Here is a 17,645-nt window from a genome sequence, read left to right on the forward strand (position 1 = left end):
AGATGCCACACTAGGAATTTTTACGGATTAAATACAAATATGGTGGTAGAAAATCACTTTCTATCTTCATTGATTGATGGTGCCATCTCTGGATTCTAACGCTATGGGTTAGAATTCTGTATCAAATGTGAGACCTTATGAAAATTGCTCAAACATCCTAAACCTCAATTGTCTCCTCTATGCAGTGGTGATAATAATAATAATCCCTGTTTCTTAGAGTAGTGTAAGGATTAGGGGAGACAATCTATGTAGAATGTTTAAGAGTGCCTGGCATAAGTGAGTGCCTAGTTAATGTTAGCTGTAGGAGAAGGACAATAGCAATGACAAAATGCAAATGCTAGGTTAGAATGCAAGGCTCATTGTTGCCTATTTCAGTAGAAGTGACAAAAAAATAGACACCTGAGTGTTCCTCATGTCCCTTCTGTTATATTCATTCTAAAATGAAAGACTGTGAAGGTTTCTTAAACAAGAATTTTGCATGGAAGTTTTAGGCCATCTCCTAAAAGAATGGAGGATTTAGCTTATCTCAGGCTTCTCATGTATACTTTCTACTGCAGAGATGACTTTGATAGATAGACCTGGTCCAAGACATGTTCAGACCAGGGCTGAAAAGGCCCAGAGACAACTTGGAAGTGGGTCATTCTATGTAGAAGATTGGCCAGAGATAGACAAGGAAAAGAGTAAAAAATTATGAGGTTCTTGATAAAGAGAGAAAGGAAATAGGGTGAGCTTGAAGTTAAAGTCAGGACTGGGAGTGATAATAAACATAAAGGGAGATTTGGAAGTTATAAATCAGCATATGTAAAGTTTTAGAAGAAATCTAGCATTCTAACTTCTTTCCCCTAACACCCAGATGCTGCAAAGCCATGGATGGGGAAAACCAATCTGGTATCTCTGAATTTTTCCTCCAAGGAATATCGAAGTCACCAGAGCAACAGCAGTTACTCTTTGGAATTTTCCTTAGTATGTATCTTATCTCCTTGATTGGGAACATCTTCATAATCGTGGCCATTAGTTTTGACCCACACCTCCACACTCCCATGTACTTCTTTTTGGTCAACCTATCTTTTGTTGACATGGGTTTAACATCTTCCACAGTTACCAAGATGCTGGTGAATATACAGACTCAACATCATACCATCTCCTATATGGGTTGCCTCTCCCAAATGTACTTCTTTCTGATGTTTGGTGATCTGGACAGCTTCATCCTGGCTGTAATGGCTTATGACCGCTATGTGGCCATTTGCCGTCCTCTCTACTACTCCACAATCATGAGCCCCCGAGCTTGTGCCCTGCTGCTTGCAATGTGCTGGGTCCTCACCAACAGTGTTGCCCTGACTCACACCCTCCTCATGGCTCGGCTATCCTTCTGTGTTGTTGGGGAAATAGCTCACTTTTTCTGTGACATAATACCTGTCCTAAAGCTGTCGTGTTCTGACACCCGCATCAATGAGTTGATGGTATTTGCCATGGGAGGCACAGTACTCATTGTCCCCTTTATATGCATTGTCATCTCCTACATCCGTATTGTGGTGGCCATCCTGAGAGTCCAAATCCCTGGTGGGGGGTCCAAGGCCTTTTCCACTTGCAGCTCCCATCTCTGTGTTGTCTGTGTGTTCTATGGGACCCTCTTCAGTGCCTACCTGTGCCCTCCTTCTGTCGCTTCTGAAGAGAAGGACATCGCTGCAGCTGCAGTGTACACTGTGGTCACTCCCATGTTGAACCCCTTCATCTATAGCCTAAGGAACAAAGACATGAAGGGGGCCCTTAAAAGGCTCCTCAGTTGCAGGAGAAGTTTTTCCTCTTAGATAAAGTGGCAGCAATCATTAATGAAAAAAAAAAGGCTTGGAGTGAGGCAAACTTTGCTTCAGTCAGATCTACCCACACGAGCCATAAGATTGTAGCTGGAGAAATTTAGTTATCTAATCTCTATGATCCTTAGTTTTCTCATCTGTAAAATGGATATAACAATCTCTATTTAATAAGGAGACATGGATGATTAAGTGAGATAAACTATGAAAAGCATCCAGTATATTAACAATAATAGTAGCTTTTAAATAAATAATCATTATTATTATTACTTTCAGTTTTCATACCTACCCCATTCAAGAAGTCAAAAGAGCTTTTCTCTAGGTTCATTCATTCCACAAATATTTAGTGATCATCTATCATGTTCTAGGAGCTGTTATAAACCCTGGAATATGGAATTGAACATCAAAATGTCCCTACTTTCATGACATTTTCATTCTAGCTTATTAAATGTGTCAATCCTCAAAAACTTGGGAGTACTTGTCTTGTTTAAAGTACTAAATGAAGGTTAAGAGAAAAGAAATAAAGGCTGGAGATTACAGTCCAGGATATGCAAAATGGGTATGGAGTTGCCTATCAGAAGACTGAAATTTGTTGCTTAGCTTTCCTAGTTTGTTGCCTCACTTCCCATGGTTTCAAGGTTTCACCAGGATGTTAGCGCTCTGTGTGTTTCTACATCCCTGCTGTTCAGAAATATTTTCCTCCTGGTAGATGTGAACATTGCAACCTTGTTTCCTTTTTTGCCTTCAGGCAGCCATGGATCTAAAGGGAACACCAGCAACTTAAATTATTTACAGTGATGAAAAAATGATGGTTATTGGCACACATAGGGTTTCTCCTGCCTCCAAAAATACTAGAAATATTATTTTTTTAAAAATATGGACCATATAATATTGATTTCTCATGTCTCTCTGGTATGACCAAGTGTCTGTTGGCTGCCTGAGTTCCCCCATGGCAGTTTGTTTTTAAAACCTACCCTTATCATCACATGCCTCAGGATTCCTGTATCTCTTCAATGAAGAATTTTTCATGTAATCAAACTGCCCCTGGCTTCAGCAGTTGGTGAATACAAATGTGATTCATTCATGGCAACATAAACCATATTTTAGTACTTAAGTATTACTCTTGTTCTATGACCTAGAAAGGGGAAGTCTGTTCTCTTCAGATCTTTCTCCAGGTATTCCCATAGGAGTCCATGGCTGGGATAAGGAAGGAACTCTCATTTAATCAGAGCTGGCGCATGGAGATGTCCATGCTATTGACATTGACTGCCCTGTTGGCTATGGGCCACTGATAATTTCCTCTGAGCCTTCAACCTCTAGCTTTCTTTTAGAAACTGAACTGGAAAGAAAATACTCTCCACTTCTTATGATCCGTTCTTTCAGGAAAGGCTATCCTGGCAAAGTTCTAACTCCCCTTATAACATAGTTTTTCATGTACCTGAGAGAGGTTGAGATGTGAGATTACCAACTAAAGCCTCACACCCAGCCCTACTGCTCAGACTAGCCCAGTCAGCCCCAGCATCATCACTGTTGGTGGTTTTTCCTGGTGGCCTTCTGTTTTATTTTTCCATTGCAACCTTCAGGGAGTCCCAATCTGTTCACACATCAGTACATGTGTGAATCCATTCACACATCAGTACATGTGTGAACTCTGTTTGGAGCTTGATTTAAGTTCTTTGCCACAGGCCCCAAGGAAATCAGGAAATTTGTCTGGGTGTCTGCTTTGGTTCCCCCAGTATTATTCTGCGGCAGTTAGGAGTTAAGTCAGTGCAAAAGATGTAAAGAGACAATGTTGCCTGTAACTCTTCAACAGCCCAAAATTCTTAGATCTGAGCCAGTCAAAATAGTTACTGTCACATTCAAAGTTCCAAACTTATCCCTTCCTTGATATACATTATTTCACCCATCCCAAGTCTCTAAACTCAAACTTCTGTTCTCTCAAGATCACAAAGCCTAATGTTATTTAGGGCTAAAGTGATGATGGCAAAAATAATTCACACTGAAACAAAATTGTTTCTAAATATTTACATTTAAGGGGTGTAATGTGACTGGAAGGAGCTTTTAATTGGGATCAGAGGTAGGGTGATGGAGAAGACCCTGACACCCCTTGTCCATCTGGGGCATTTGCCTCCCTTGTGCTTATAACTCTTTAGAAAAGCAGGTGGTCAACAACTTGCTCCCTCACTTTCTTAAGATGGTTTTACCTAATCAAAATCACTCAAAGGGACTAGCCTTCCATTTTTGTTCTTAAATATTAGTTCATAGAACCCCAAATATTAAACAATCCTTAATTCTACCACCTACTTTCCCTAAATTACTAAGTTCTGTCTAGTCTACCTTCAAAAGTATTATCATCTCTATTTACAGTGCTGCTGTCTACATTCAGCCTGCATAATCTGATACCTGGATGTTGCAATGACCTTCTAATTGAGCTCCCTGTCTCTGAATTCTCCAATCCATTGGCAATACATCTAACACATTGAGTACCTGAGTAATCTTTCTAAAGCACAAACTACCTTGCCATATTTAACCCCTTAACACCACCACCATCACCACTATCACCACCACCAGTCGATGCAGTGTTTAAACTCCTTAGCAGGGCATCTTAGCCCCTTCATGACATAGTCCTTGTCTACCTGTCCAGACTCATCTCCTGATGTTCCTTCAACTCATACCCATTTATATTTTAATAACACCAAAGTTTTTGCATTTCCCTGAACTTGCCATGCTATTTCAATCCTCTGGCTCACTCTGTTCTTTCTGCCTAGAATGCCATTTCTCCCATTGTTTCATAATCCGGAGCATCCTCCAATACCTAGATAAAGAATTACTTCCCTGGTAGTCTAGTTTGAAGGCTGCCAGAAATCAATATACCAGAACAGAAAGGTTTTTAAAAGGAGAATTTATTAAGTTGCAAGTTTACAGTTCGAAGCCGTAAAAATGTCCAAATTAAGGAACCAACAAGAGGTTATCTTCACTCAAAAAAGCCTGATGAAGTTTGAGGTTTCTCTCTCAACTGGAAAGGCACATGGTGAACATGGTAATGTCTTCTAACTTTCTCTCCAGGCTTCTTCTTTCATGAAGCTCTTCTGGCGGCATTGTCCATCTTCATCTCCACAGGTCTCTGGCTGCATGGGCTCTCAAGCTTTTTGTAAAATGGTTTCCTCTTAAAGGGATCTAGTAAACAACCCTACCTTAAATGGGTGGAGACATATCTCCATGGAAACCATCTAATCAAAAGTTACCACCCACAATTGGGTGGGTCACATCTCCAGGGACACAATAAAAAAGCTCCCACCCAGCAATATTGAATGATGACTAAAGATCTTGGCTTTTCTGAGGTATATAACAGATTCATACTAGCATACCTGATAAAGCTTTTACTGATATGCAGGCAAAGTTGACTGGACCCTCCTTTGTGCAACTACCATTTATTTGACTTTTATCCTTATCTCTAGGTCTCACTTTCCTCAACTGTAAAACATAAATAATAGCAGTTTATTTTTCCTAGGATTATTATGAAGATTAAGAGGTAATATAATACAATGCATAGCTCCCAGCAAGCATGCACAATAAGTTCAATTGTTATTAGTATTATTATTTTAAAGCACTTTTTGTACTCTTCTGCATGTTTTAATTCATCTTTCTTCTCTCTACAGAACTAGACTGTGAAAGTCTTTAGCATGGAGGCCATGTTTTATGCATATTCATATGGACAGGGCCAGGCTAAATGACAGAATCTATAAGTAAAGAAAGTCTCACTATTTTTCTGCTACTAACTCTAACTTTTGATCCTTAATAACAAATAAAAGCTAAGTGAATCTAATTCTTTAGTTGATACTTTAATCTTTCATCCACTTTCCATCTTTGCCAAAATAGGATAATTGTTATTTAGTTTTAAAACTTATGTATGTCAGAGTTAAAATTGTGTATTTGGTTCTTGTAAGCTAAAATGTAATTACTGGTGTTCTTGGTTCTGGGAATTTATTATTCCCTTCCACTCAGAAATGTCTGTCTAATGTGATACTTTGAAATAATTAATGCTAACTTTTGAGAAGGATATAAAGTGGTTGATCAAAGTGTCAGCAATGGCTAACAATTACAAATATTTTAGCCATATAGCATATTCACAGTTTTCAAAAAATGTTGCAAACTTTATTCTAAACCCAAGAAGATGCTTCACTGAGGAAGATCATGAAACTTAGCTCTGACATGGCTTGGCAAAATGCCCCAAATAAAGTGCATACTTCTAACAAGGACTTTCAGAGATTCTGTGTATTTATTCAAATCAGTTTGGTTTATGTCAATTTTTTTTGGACTGTCCACATTCAAAGAAAATCAATATGGAGGATGGCGTGATGATAAAACTCTTTCCAATAGGGCTTGATTTCTTCATGTGAAAAATCCATGCAGATCTGGGTCACCAGCCCATGGCTAAAAACACGAATCATAGTATTGACCCCTCTCAGGGATGGGAATGAAAGGGATAAGCTGATGTTCAAGGCCCCAAACAACTAAACTGGAATACAGGTGCTCTGGGTGCTCAGACCTATAGGTGGGATTGCCACAAAAGGATCAGGGTGTGCAGCAGTTCATGGGTATGCCACAGCTAGCCAAGGCACACTTTCTCCATAGGTCTCTGGCTGCGTGGGCTTTCTTGACGAGCAAGATAGGTTCCAGCCCTGTCCATGTTTTGGTTCCAGAACTGATAGGGGATGAGTGTGCAGACATAGTGACTCAATGCCTGAAGCTTAATCATTACATGAAGAAATCTGGTATACTAAAAGACAGCTTCATCAGTTCCATGTCAAGGGCCACTCTTTGAGTGGCTATTAAACAAGTAGACAGTAAGGTACTCTTCTGGTCTGCCTTTCCTTATGCACTCATGCACCAACTCACTTACTCATTTCCCCTTGGTCAACATGTTCTAGCCTAAGCCAGAGAAATTTGTCATTTTGTGCTAGGGCAGTTGGCTCTCTTAGAATTGGGAATAGAACTTATATGTCATTCTGCCTAGTGTGCCCCTTCTTCCATAGTCACCATCATCCAGGAGTGTTTGTGCAAGTTTCTCTCCAGAATTCATCTCTGATGCAGAAGGTAGGGAAAACTAATATTCATTACTCTTGGTCAGTTATAGTGTTGAGCCAAGTTCGTTACTGCATTTATTCCAAATCGAAAATAAGTTAGGTGTTTTATAATTTTTTCCAACTACACAGATGAAGAAATTGAAGTTCAGAGCAGTTAAGTAAAACTGCCTGAGACCGCATAGCTAGTGCTCTGGTAGACACAATTTATAATCCAGATCTGCCTTTCCCAGATACTCTTTTCTTGTAGCTACATGATGCTGAGCTTCAGGAGCATTTGTGATCCTGTTTATCCTTAACTAAGGACAGGTCTGTAGAAAGAGATCTACTTGGTATTTCCTGGGATGGGGAAGATTTATTCCTTGAACGCACAATACATCTCTGGGGTCACTAAGCTGAGTAGAAATTATTTTGAAGGTGACAGACAATGAACGGTTCAAATGAGAAAGGAATCAAATTTAGTGAGGACAACAGAATGTTCCAGACGATGAATGTTATATTTGTCTTTCTCATTCCATATCTGGATGGAATCTGTGTTCCGAATGAAGCTCACACATTCAGTCTGAAAGTTTTAGAGAAAACAGATCTGAGAGTGAACTGATGAATGAGGTTATTGTAATCTAGAAGGATAATCAGTCTTCCTAAAATCAGGTCGAAGCCTTAAGTCCTCATGTGGAGCAGCTAACTCATAACAATAGATTCCTGGAGCCATAAAAGGACACTATACAGTTTCTTTGCCTACCATCATCACTAGTAGCAGCCAAAAAAAAAAAAAAATTTGCAGCCTTTCTGTCAAAGCAGTCCAATTGTCCAATGTCTTCCAAGGATTCATAGGAACTAATTCCCAGGAAATAAAAGGAAAGAAATAAGTTTTACTAGCTCTGTCATTTATTATGCAGTAGGCAAGAGCAATGACTAATAATGTCAGCTCAGAATTCACATTTGATACTAAAGAGTTATAAGAAAAGGAGAGAATGACTATAAAGAAATGCAGTTCAAGGGACCAAATGTGTACTGAGCAGTTATTCCACACTGAGCTTGAGATCAGGGGGTCTAGCATCAGGGGATGTGTGAATATATGTGTCTGTTAAAAAGGAGAGCAAATGTCATTGAGATGAGACTGTTGCCCTGCTGAAGAGTCTCTCCAGGGCCCCTTTTATGTCCCTGTTTCTTAGGCTGTAAATGAAGGGATTCAGCAAGAGGGTGACCCCTGTGTACATCATAGAAGCAACTATATCCTTGTCATTGGAGGTGCTGGATGAGGGGAAAAAATACAGCCCAATAACTGTTCCATAATGCAGAGATACCACAGAGAGGTGAGAGCCACATGTGGACAAGGCTTTGCAGATGCCCTTGGTAGAGGGGATCTTCAGGATGTTGGCCACAATGCAGCCATAAGAAACAAGTATGCATATTAATGGCAGAGTAATAACAGCTACTCCCACTGTGAAAATGACCAGCTCATTGAGGGAAATGTCTAAGCAGGACAGCTTGAGTAGGACAGCAAGGCCACAAAAGAAGTGCGGGATGATGTTGTCAGCACAGAAGGACAGCTGGGCCAGGAGGCGGGGGTTGGACAGAGCACTGGCCCAGGAAAGGATCCAGGACACAGCTACCAGTAAAGTGCACAGTCCCTCCCTCATGATGGTGGTATAGTGGAGGGGGTGGCATATGGCCACATAGCGGTCATAGGCCATCGAGGTGAGAAGAAAGTAGTCCAGATCAGTAAAAAATATGAAAAAATACATCTGTGCTATGCACCCTGCATAGGAGATGGATTGCTCCTGAGTCTGCATGTTCATTAACATGTTTGGGACAGTGACAGATGAAAAGGAGACATCAGTGAGGGCCAAGTGGCTGAGGTAGAAGTACATGGGGTGTGGAGGCGAGAGTCCAGCCTGATGAGCAGGACGATGAGCAGGATCCCCAGCACCATGGTCAGGTACATGCCCAGGAAGAGGCAGAAGAACCAGCCCTGCTGCTCTGGCCGGATGGGGAGCCCCAGGAGGAGGAATTCAGACATGCGACTCTGGTTCTCCAACTTCATGATGGTCTCGCCTCTGCTAGAGACATTGGAAAAATAAAAAAATACTGTGAAATAATGACTTATAGTGGGCACATAATAATAAAGAAAGGGTCCACTTATATGTCCCCCACTTCCCTGCCATTTTTTTGTTTTAACAGAATTTTGAAAAGGCCAATAAAGACATGCAAGTTCACAATGTCTCCACTCACCCAAGCACCAAGGGGCTCCTTGGGGCTGTGGCTTAGGATAGAGCCTCATATCTGAGGGCAGTGTGGTGTTTTGGGATTCCTCATTAAGTATGTGGAAAGGATAGCATTGCTATAAAAAGCAGATTCAATTTCTGACATCATTTCATATTCGTGAGTTCTGTGAAGTGACTCAGTTGGCCTCAGTTTCTCTCTAAACAGCAGATAAGAGTATGAAACGAAGTCATGAAACTATTATGAATCCTAATAAAAACATATGTGAAGCACTATTGCAGATGATTGCTACAAGTTAATGTTAGTTTCTTGTTCTCCTTTCCGTGTGAATCTCTTATCTCTCATTCCTGATTGCTCACTTCTCTCAACAAGCAGATATTGGTCAGAGTTCTGGTGTCACAAAGCCACTTCATCTGGGGATTATTACTTGATTGAGCCAAAGGCCAAAAGCAGCAAATGGTGGTGGAGTTGACAATACTGGGAGAGTCCAAACATACCCTGTCAGATAGAGAATGACTGATCAGATATCCTACTATTCTGTCTTCTCTTTATCTTTCTCTAATTCTTCTCCCCCCTGCCCTTTGTGCTTTATAAATAGACAATTCCTGAACTTGTAAGCATATCTGATCAGTGGGATTTAGAATTTAATAAATTCCCTGGATCCAATTCAGTCATACTTCTTTTATCTGCATAAGCTCCAGGCCAAATGCAGACTCCCACTCTATACCAGGCTACGATCAATAATACCTTAACCAATGCTTGCTAATAACTGATATTTATTTGACAGTGAAATCATGTGTAGAAGGCAAAACATATGCTTTGGAGTTAGATAGAATGGATACAAATCCTCTCTCTACCATTTACCAGCTATATGGCTTTAGGAAAGGTATTGTACCTTTAAGAGCCTCAGTTTTTCTTCTCTAAACTAGGGATAATAGTCCCTGAATCACGGTAAGAATTCAATAAGTTAATGCGTATAAAACATATGATTCATAGCAAGTGTCCTAACCTATAAGGTGATATTGCTTCAATTAAACACAGCATAAAAAGATCTCTGGGGAGGTAGTTCCATGACTTACCTTTGACGGAACCCAGGCAAAAATGGCTGGGATAGTAAATCTTTCCTGAACCCAAGATTTGATGCCTTTGATGAAGGTATGGGACTATACCAGGGATTATAGGCAGGAAATCATCAAGCAGAAGCTAACAAAAATCTACAATAGCAGTGCAACATTAAGGTAGAAACTAAACAAAACTCTCCAAGTAGAGGGGCCCTTCAAACATACTTTTAGGTAAAAGTAGTAGTGCTCTTTAAAGGGAATGTGACTTGGGAAGAGAAGTATAAAATAATGCCATCTCTGCACTCACTAAGCAAGCACACATTCTGACATCTAGACCACGAATGAAGAGACAGAGCTCTCACCCTGGCTTTGGGGATGTGCTGTCTGATTTACATAGCCAGCTAATTCTATTTCTCATCTGCCAAGGCTAGGGATTAGAGGCACAAGAGTCTGCCTAAAGAAACAAGAACGAGAAGCAACATCAGTAAGAGCGAGAAAAAGTACGAGGTATTAATAAAGGATATTCAACTGTGTTCTGAACTTTAAGCTCAAGTTATCTAGCTCCATGGAGTATGGAATGGTTTCTCAGCTTCTTGCTAGGACATACAGGGACCAGATTTAGCCTGCAACTTCTGTGGTCCTAAATCTCCCATTGACATCAGAGAAAAAGCTATAAGCCTGCTCCAGAAATGGAGATGTGAAGACTCCACTCTACCCACCAGGAAGAGGACTCAAAGGAACAGAGTAACCAGCTCTTGGTTAGAGACATACAATACGCATGCATTAATTGCTCAGTTTTTCCCTTACTCCCTTGAGGACAGATCCTCCAGGGCAGTGATCCCTAAACTTTGATATTCCACAGAGTCACCTGGGGAGTTTGATTAAAATGCAAATCTCAGCCCTACCTGCAGAATTCTTATTCATGGAGTCAGGGATAAGGGGATTGTGAAGCAGGTAGTTCTGAGGGCATCATGCTTTGAATACATTGTTAATTCAAAAATATGAAAGCATTTTTAGAGGAATTATAGAACACATGAACATGACCTACCCATGTGAAGAAAGTCATAGAATTTTAAGTGACTTCATCAAAGTTTCAAGCCACACTGAAACTAAAGTAAATGTGTAAGGCAATACTTCCACAGGGCTTGATGGAAATAGAAAAAGAACATCAATGAACATCATGTGTGATTTTTTTTGGTTTTATTTCCATTGAACACGTGGTTCATTGATGAGACAATACAAAGCATGCCACATAGTATCTGATATGTCTGTGCCATATATGCAAAAGAAAAGGGAACTTGATAGCTTGGGGAAGTATCCCTTGCACTAGAGGCTGAAAACAGGAACTGCAGGTAGAATTACTTTTAAAATATCAACATGAAATGACTTCTCCATTATTAAAATACTTTAAGCTGTTTCTTGTTACACCCCATCTATTATCAGAAGTCGAGTAGGGTGTTATAAATGTGCATTCCCCAACTTCTAAGATTTGGCTTGTTATAAATGTGCTCTTTAGATTGGCATTCATAGCAACACCTGGAATCTTATTAAAAAATGCAAATTCCTGAACCCCACCCTAGAATTAGTGAATCTCTATCTGTGGTGATCACGCTCAGTAATCTGTTTTAGCAAGCTCTCCCGGAATATTTTGCACCCTAAACTTTGAGAAGTTCTGCTTTTCACTCTTAATCCTGAAGGCAGGATGTCCGTGAAAGAAGTCAGTGCTGAATCTGGAGTGACATTTGTAGGAAAGCAATGATGCTTTTAGAGCCCTCGGCTCTGGGCACAACAATGCCATCCTGAATAAAAGGGGGAAGAGAAGTATAACAAACACAGTATCAGTGGCTGAGAGAGTTCAAATAGAGTCAAGAGGATCCTCAGGAGGTCACTCTTATGCAAACTTCAGTTAGGCATTGCTACCTATCAAAACTTGCCAAACTGCATCCAAAACCATTCCTGCCAAGCCTAAAAATGCCTAGGACGTTAGATAAGATTCTACAAAGGTTCTATGCACTAGGGTAACTTTTAAGAAAACTATAACCTCCAGATGGGTCCTGAAATGCAGAGGGGTCAACCTTTCTAGAATATTGACTAATTCCATCACCCATCTCATATTATCGTCAGCCCTTTCTAACATGAAAAAGTTAGAATGGACATAGCTCAAATATCTTAAGGAGTGGGAGAAAGATCAAAGCTGATGGTGGATTTAAACAGAGAAGATAGGGTTTAACAAATGAGTATGAGTGCTGAATCATTATATTGATATATCTTTTAGGCTCTAGTACTTTAGAGAAGCTAGAAGTGAAACCCTAAAATTGTGGAATTGTAACTCATACCAAAATCTGAAATCTGTCCTACAACTAATTGTTGTGATGTACTTTGAATTTTGTTTTGTATGTATGTTATTTTTCACAAAAAAGAGGAAAAAAAATGAGTGTAACAGAGAAGATACACTCTTCTCATACTGAACAAATGAGTATGACTCCTGAATCATCATATTGATATTTCCTTTGGTCTCCAGTGTCTTGGAGCAGCTAGAAGAAAAAATTGTGGTGCTGTAACCCATATCAAACTTTAAGATCTTTTCTGTAACTACTTGTTAAAACATACTTGGAAATTTATTGCTTTTTGTTTACATGTTATATATCACAATAAAAAACATTTAAGGGAAAAAAGAAAGAAAGAAAACGTCTTGTCAAGTAACCTGTCAGGTCAGACATTGGATAATGGCAGTCTATTGTCTGACACCAACACTGGACCCGACACCCAGCTGCCATCTGGTCCAACCCGAAATCCCGGGATAGATTTTGACATATATATTTTTGATATATTTGACATATTTTGATATGGAAGAGTTCTTTTCAGCCTCAAATATCCAAACTCAAATGGAAGAGAGTGAACTCAGCAATATGAACAGTGAACCAGTCTTGGAATCCCTGGACATAGAGACCCAAAGGGACTTTTCCTTGCAGACACCTCTGCTCATTCTTACAGTTGTAAGGGAAATGCCAACTTCTTGGGCCCTGGAAATGTGTGATACACAGACACAGACGGACTTAAACTTCTTTTATAAAGTAGCCCTCATCTGCCTCTGGGCAGTATTCTGAAACACTCCAGCCTTTCCATGAGGACTGATTCATCTGACACAGAAACCCAGGCAGAAGAGATTTCCACTAAAACTTGCCTGCTGTAGAAAGGAAAGTTCAGTTGACCAGTGCAGAAACACAGACTGTGAATTCTGGTTTTGAAACCATGGGGAGTTCGTTTTTCACCAGCATGAAACAGACAGCCATGGATGATTTCCTTCTGGCTGATTTGGCCTAGGACATGATGGAGTCTCAGTTCACTTTTGTGGAAACCAAGACATATGCAGAACTACACACTGTCTCCAGCTTTTAAAAGTGAAGTTCACATGCAGGATGGCATTTTCAGTTTTCTTCTAGATTTAGAAAATGGGGAACGGGGACAAAAGTGTTAACTTGAATGTAATTGTTGAGATTCTTTGTGGTTCTTTGCCTTTTGTACTTGTAAATATGAAATTTATGTATAAATGTGGGTGTATTAGAAAGTGTATGATGTTGATCTAAAAATAATTACTTTTGCATTACCTACTATTTCCTCTTCAAAGCTAGTCCTCCCATCTCAAAAATAAATGTGTTTCACACCTTTAAGAACAATGTTAGAGTGGTGCACCAGTGGCTCAATGGCAGAATTCTCGCCTGCTGCGCTGGAGATCCGGGTTTGATTCCCAGAGCCTGCCCATTAAAAAACAAACCAAAACAAAACAAAAAAACGATGTTAGCTGCTTAGCTGAAGCCAAGCTTAGCAGGTGCCAGACTAACAGTTTTCAAATCTTTAAACGTTTTATGTGGAATAAAACACACTTAACTTAAATTGCTCCAACAATATATTTTTTCATTGTTATTGTTGTTTTTCATGCTCAGACACCCACGAAAAAACCTGGGAATCGAACCCAGATCTCTGGCATGGCAAGTGAGAACTCTACCTGCTAAGCCACCATGGCCCACATCTCTACAATATATTTTTAACAGTGCTTGTTAGAAATTCCTATTTTCTGATAGTAACATGTAAAGTAGATTTAAACCACAATGCTTATATACTTTGAGACTTATGCTTCCTACAGTTTCATCTGCTTTGCCATCTTACTCTTCTAACTTGAAGACACAAAGGAAAACTATAGTTGTGTCTAACTATTGAAATGGTTTTCATGTGGTCAGTTTCTCTACACGAACTATTATTGATACCACTGCTAAGTATGCCGTATTTTATTCACAAAAGGCTCATGGCTATAAAATATTGCGTAAAGGAATAATTGTGAGGGCTTATGTGCATATAGTGATCCTCCCAATTGAAATAGCAGTGAGTCCTCCACGGCAGGGAAACACTGGTCTGTGTCCTACTCAAACCCCACTGTCCACAGTAGTAAAAGTAGTTTAGAGTGCTGCCCCAGAGCTGCTTCCCAAAATGGACCCACAGGCTGGGCTGAGCTTTATCACACTTTATGCTTACTACAAAGGGGTTGGGAGGAGAGAAAAGGACACTTTTCCTTAAATTTCAATGTGTGACACTTCTAATAAGCTTACCAGGGTACGAATGCAATCTACAGTTATTTTAAAGTAATCTACCTTCCTTCATCCACCACTCATCTCTTTCCCTTGAGTGATTTCTGAAAGGCATCAGTCTAGCAGGGGTATTATTTGTGCCTTGAGGGTAAGCAATTACAAGAATAGAACCACCTAAAATACAGCAGTCTGCATTGTTCTTTTCTTTTTTTTTTTTTTAAGGAAGGTGTACCAAATAGTCTACTTCAAAAAGAATAAAGAAAGTGAAGACCTGTTGTTTCGGTCATCAAGAAGATTTGTTTGTTTTGAGATGGAAGCATGGTCAAGTATGCTTTCAAGTATTCAGGAGATCCTGCTTAATTGTTGGCCAACTTTCAGAAAAGTTAAGAATTGGTGCAGTTTGTAAGTGATCTAAGTTTACAAAGAAATGCTTGGTTCCTTCTTTTACACATGCTTGTGCTACTGAAGGCTAAATCTTCAAAAGAAAACCTTGCAAAGGGACTGTATTAGTTAGGGTTCTCTAGAGAAATAGAACCAACAAGAAACACTTGTAAATATAAAATTTGTAAAAGTGCCTCACGTAACTGCAGGAACACAGAGTCTAAAATCCTCAGGGCAGACTGTGAAGCCAACTATTCCGATGGAGGATCTGAATGAATTCCACAGAAGAGGCTCACTGGTCAAAGCAGGAAGAGAGCCTGTCTCTTCTGAATCCTCCTTAAAAGGCTTCCTGTGATTAGATTAAGCATCACTCATTGCAGAAGACACTCTCCTTGGCTAATTACAAATGGAATCAGCTGTGGATGCAGCTGACATGATCATGATTTAATTCTATGAAATGTCCTCATCACAACTGACAGGCCAGCACTTGCCCAACCAGACAAACAGGTATCACCACTTGGCCAAGTTGACACATGCACCTAACCATGACAGGGACTAATAATTCCTTACAGTAAAAATGATGGTGTTGCTACTAATTCATGTTCCATACATAAGATACAGAGGACATGTTGGTAGTGGGTAAATAATAAATATCCTGGGCAGATGGACTCAACTTAATAGAACAAAGAGTTTCCTTTGATCACAACTGCCTATGAATATGGGTTTCAAAACAAAGCCTTCACTTAAAATTTCATTATGATTTAGAATCATCACTGCCTCAATGTTTATCTTCTCCCAATAAAGAAGAAATGTATGCTTATTTATGATTTTTTGTAAATATAAATGCATTGATCTATGGCTTAAACAACAACAAAAAGCACTTTGTTTCTGTGGCAATATTTGTTAATTTAGTCAATAGAAAGAACTATTTGCAGGAAAATGGGCATGTAATAGAGTTCTTCAGGTGTGAGATCTGTTCCTACCCCAAAACCTTACTTGCCTGAATTGCTTTAAGAGCATTTGTGAAAACTGAAATTCAGTGATTAAAAAGAAGAAAGGATTCTAAAAGAAGGAAAGAAAAAAGTTGTTTATAAGGGTAACATTATTAATAAAAGAATTAAATTCTGGTCAACAAATAGTTATCAATGATATACAACATGCCATTATTTGTCTTAGGGTTTGGAGATAGAGATAGTGTTGATACACCTTCAAATGGCAAATCAAATGCATGATATTAACCAATATGAGGTTTTGATTTTTTTAAAAGTTAAATGTTACTGTGAGAAAAATATTGTTCTTCTGAAGAGTTTCCTGAGGGCTTCTTTTATATCCCTGTTCCTGAGGCTATAGATAAAGGGGTTCAACATGGGTGTGACCACTGTGTACATGAGAGCAGCAATAACGTCCTTGTCAATGGAATTGCTTAATTTTGGGAAAAGGTACTGCCCAAATATTGCCCCATAGTATAGGCACACCACAGTGAGGTGGGAGCCACATGTGGACAAAGCTTTACAGAACCCCTTGTTTGAAGGGACTCTCAAGATGGTAGCCCCAATGTAGCCATAAGAGACCAGGATGCATATAAATGGGAGCGTGATGACTACTACCCCTACTGTGAATATGACCAACTCATTGAGGAAGATGTCTGAGCAGGACAGCTTGAGCAGGGCAGCAAGGTCACAGAAGAAGTGGGGGATGATGTTGTCTGCACAGAAGGACAGCTGGGTTAGAAGGAGCGTGTGGGAGAGTGAGCTGGCACAGGAAAGAAACCAGGACACAGCTATTAGTAAGGTACACAGTCCCCCACTCATGATGGTGCTGTAGTGGAGGGGGTGACATATGGCAATGTAGCGGTCATATGCCATTGATGCAATAAGGAAGCTGTCCAAGTCAGCAAAAAACAAGAAAAAATACATCTGTGCAATGCACCCCACATAGGGGGTCGATCGGTGATTAGTCTGCATGTCCATCAACATGGTTGGAACAGTGACAGATGAGAAAGAGACATCAGTGAGGGCCAAGTGGCTGAGGAAGAAGTACATGGGGGTGTGGAGGCGAGAGTCCAGCCTGATGAGCAGGATGATGAGCAGGTTCCCCAGCACCGTGGTCAGGTACATGCTCAGGAAGAGGCAGAAGAACCCGCGCTGCTGCTCTGGCCGGATGGGGAGCCCCAGGAGGAGGAATTCAGAGACGCGGCTCTGGTTCTCCAACTTCATGCTGACCTTGTCTCAGCTGGGTATGAAGAATAGTTCAGAATATTAGGGACTCTGAAGTGATCATTTTTATCAGCCATATAAAATAGATGTGTTTTTACTTAGGAATGTGAGAAATTTAACCTGCTTATGATAGTTTTTTATCTGTTAGCATCTAGAAAGTCTGGCTCCCAAAAAGCATTTTTGGCAAATTTATTTATATTTCATTGTCTACTGTTAACCCAGACTGAGTTAAATGACAACTCACGACCATCTTAAATTATATTCAAATGTATATTTTCTAATT

General features: G+C 39.9%; 3 protein-coding genes across 4 annotated transcripts; 1 reads left to right on the forward strand and 2 right to left on the reverse strand.

Moving 5' to 3' along the window:
* The first annotated feature begins 866 nt into the window (after nucleotides 1-866).
* Nucleotides 867-10,328, forward strand: LOC143659605 (olfactory receptor 1N1-like). Of its 2 annotated transcripts, XM_077132758.1 has the most exons (2): nucleotides 867-1,782; nucleotides 10,303-10,328. In XM_077132758.1, the coding sequence occupies exons 1-2, from the start codon at nucleotides 867-869 to the stop codon at nucleotides 10,326-10,328; spliced, it is 942 nt and encodes a 313-aa protein (XP_076988873.1). The 2 variants fall into 2 exon arrangements, with proteins under 2 accessions (XP_076988873.1, XP_076988863.1); XM_077132748.1 differs by lacking the exon at nucleotides 10,303-10,328 and having other exon boundaries at nucleotides 867-1,808.
* On the reverse strand, nucleotides 7,986-8,942 carry LOC143659599 (olfactory receptor 1J4-like). Its single transcript, XM_077132735.1, is given in 2 exon segments — nucleotides 7,986-8,774; nucleotides 8,777-8,942. Coding segments are annotated over 2 exon segments (939 nt in total). The 3' UTR covers nucleotides 7,986-8,001.
* Nucleotides 10,329-16,420: 6,092 nt separating the features above from the next.
* On the reverse strand, nucleotides 16,421-17,362 carry LOC143659614 (olfactory receptor 1J2-like). Its single transcript, XM_077132771.1, has one exon. The coding sequence runs from the start codon at nucleotides 17,360-17,362 to the stop codon at nucleotides 16,421-16,423; it is 942 nt and encodes a 313-aa protein (XP_076988886.1).
* Nucleotides 17,363-17,645: the final 283 nt, after the last annotated feature.

Source organism: Tamandua tetradactyla, chromosome 2 (assembly GCF_023851605.1).
Source record: "Tamandua tetradactyla isolate mTamTet1 chromosome 2, mTamTet1.pri, whole genome shotgun sequence".
Lineage (NCBI taxonomy): Eukaryota > Metazoa > Chordata > Mammalia > Pilosa > Myrmecophagidae > Tamandua > Tamandua tetradactyla.

Coding starts and splice junctions, on each gene's coding strand:
- LOC143659605 (XM_077132758.1), top strand. CDS start 867: ATGGATGGGGAAAACCAATCTGGTATCTCTGAATTTTTCCTCCAAGGA. Junction 1,783..10,302: donor GGCCCTTAAAAGGCTCCTCA/GTTGCAGGAGAA, acceptor CAGGGATTATAG/GCAGGAAATCATCAAGCAGA.
- LOC143659614 (XM_077132771.1), bottom strand. CDS start 17,362: ATGAAGTTGGAGAACCAGAGCCGCGTCTCTGAATTCCTCCTCCTGGGG.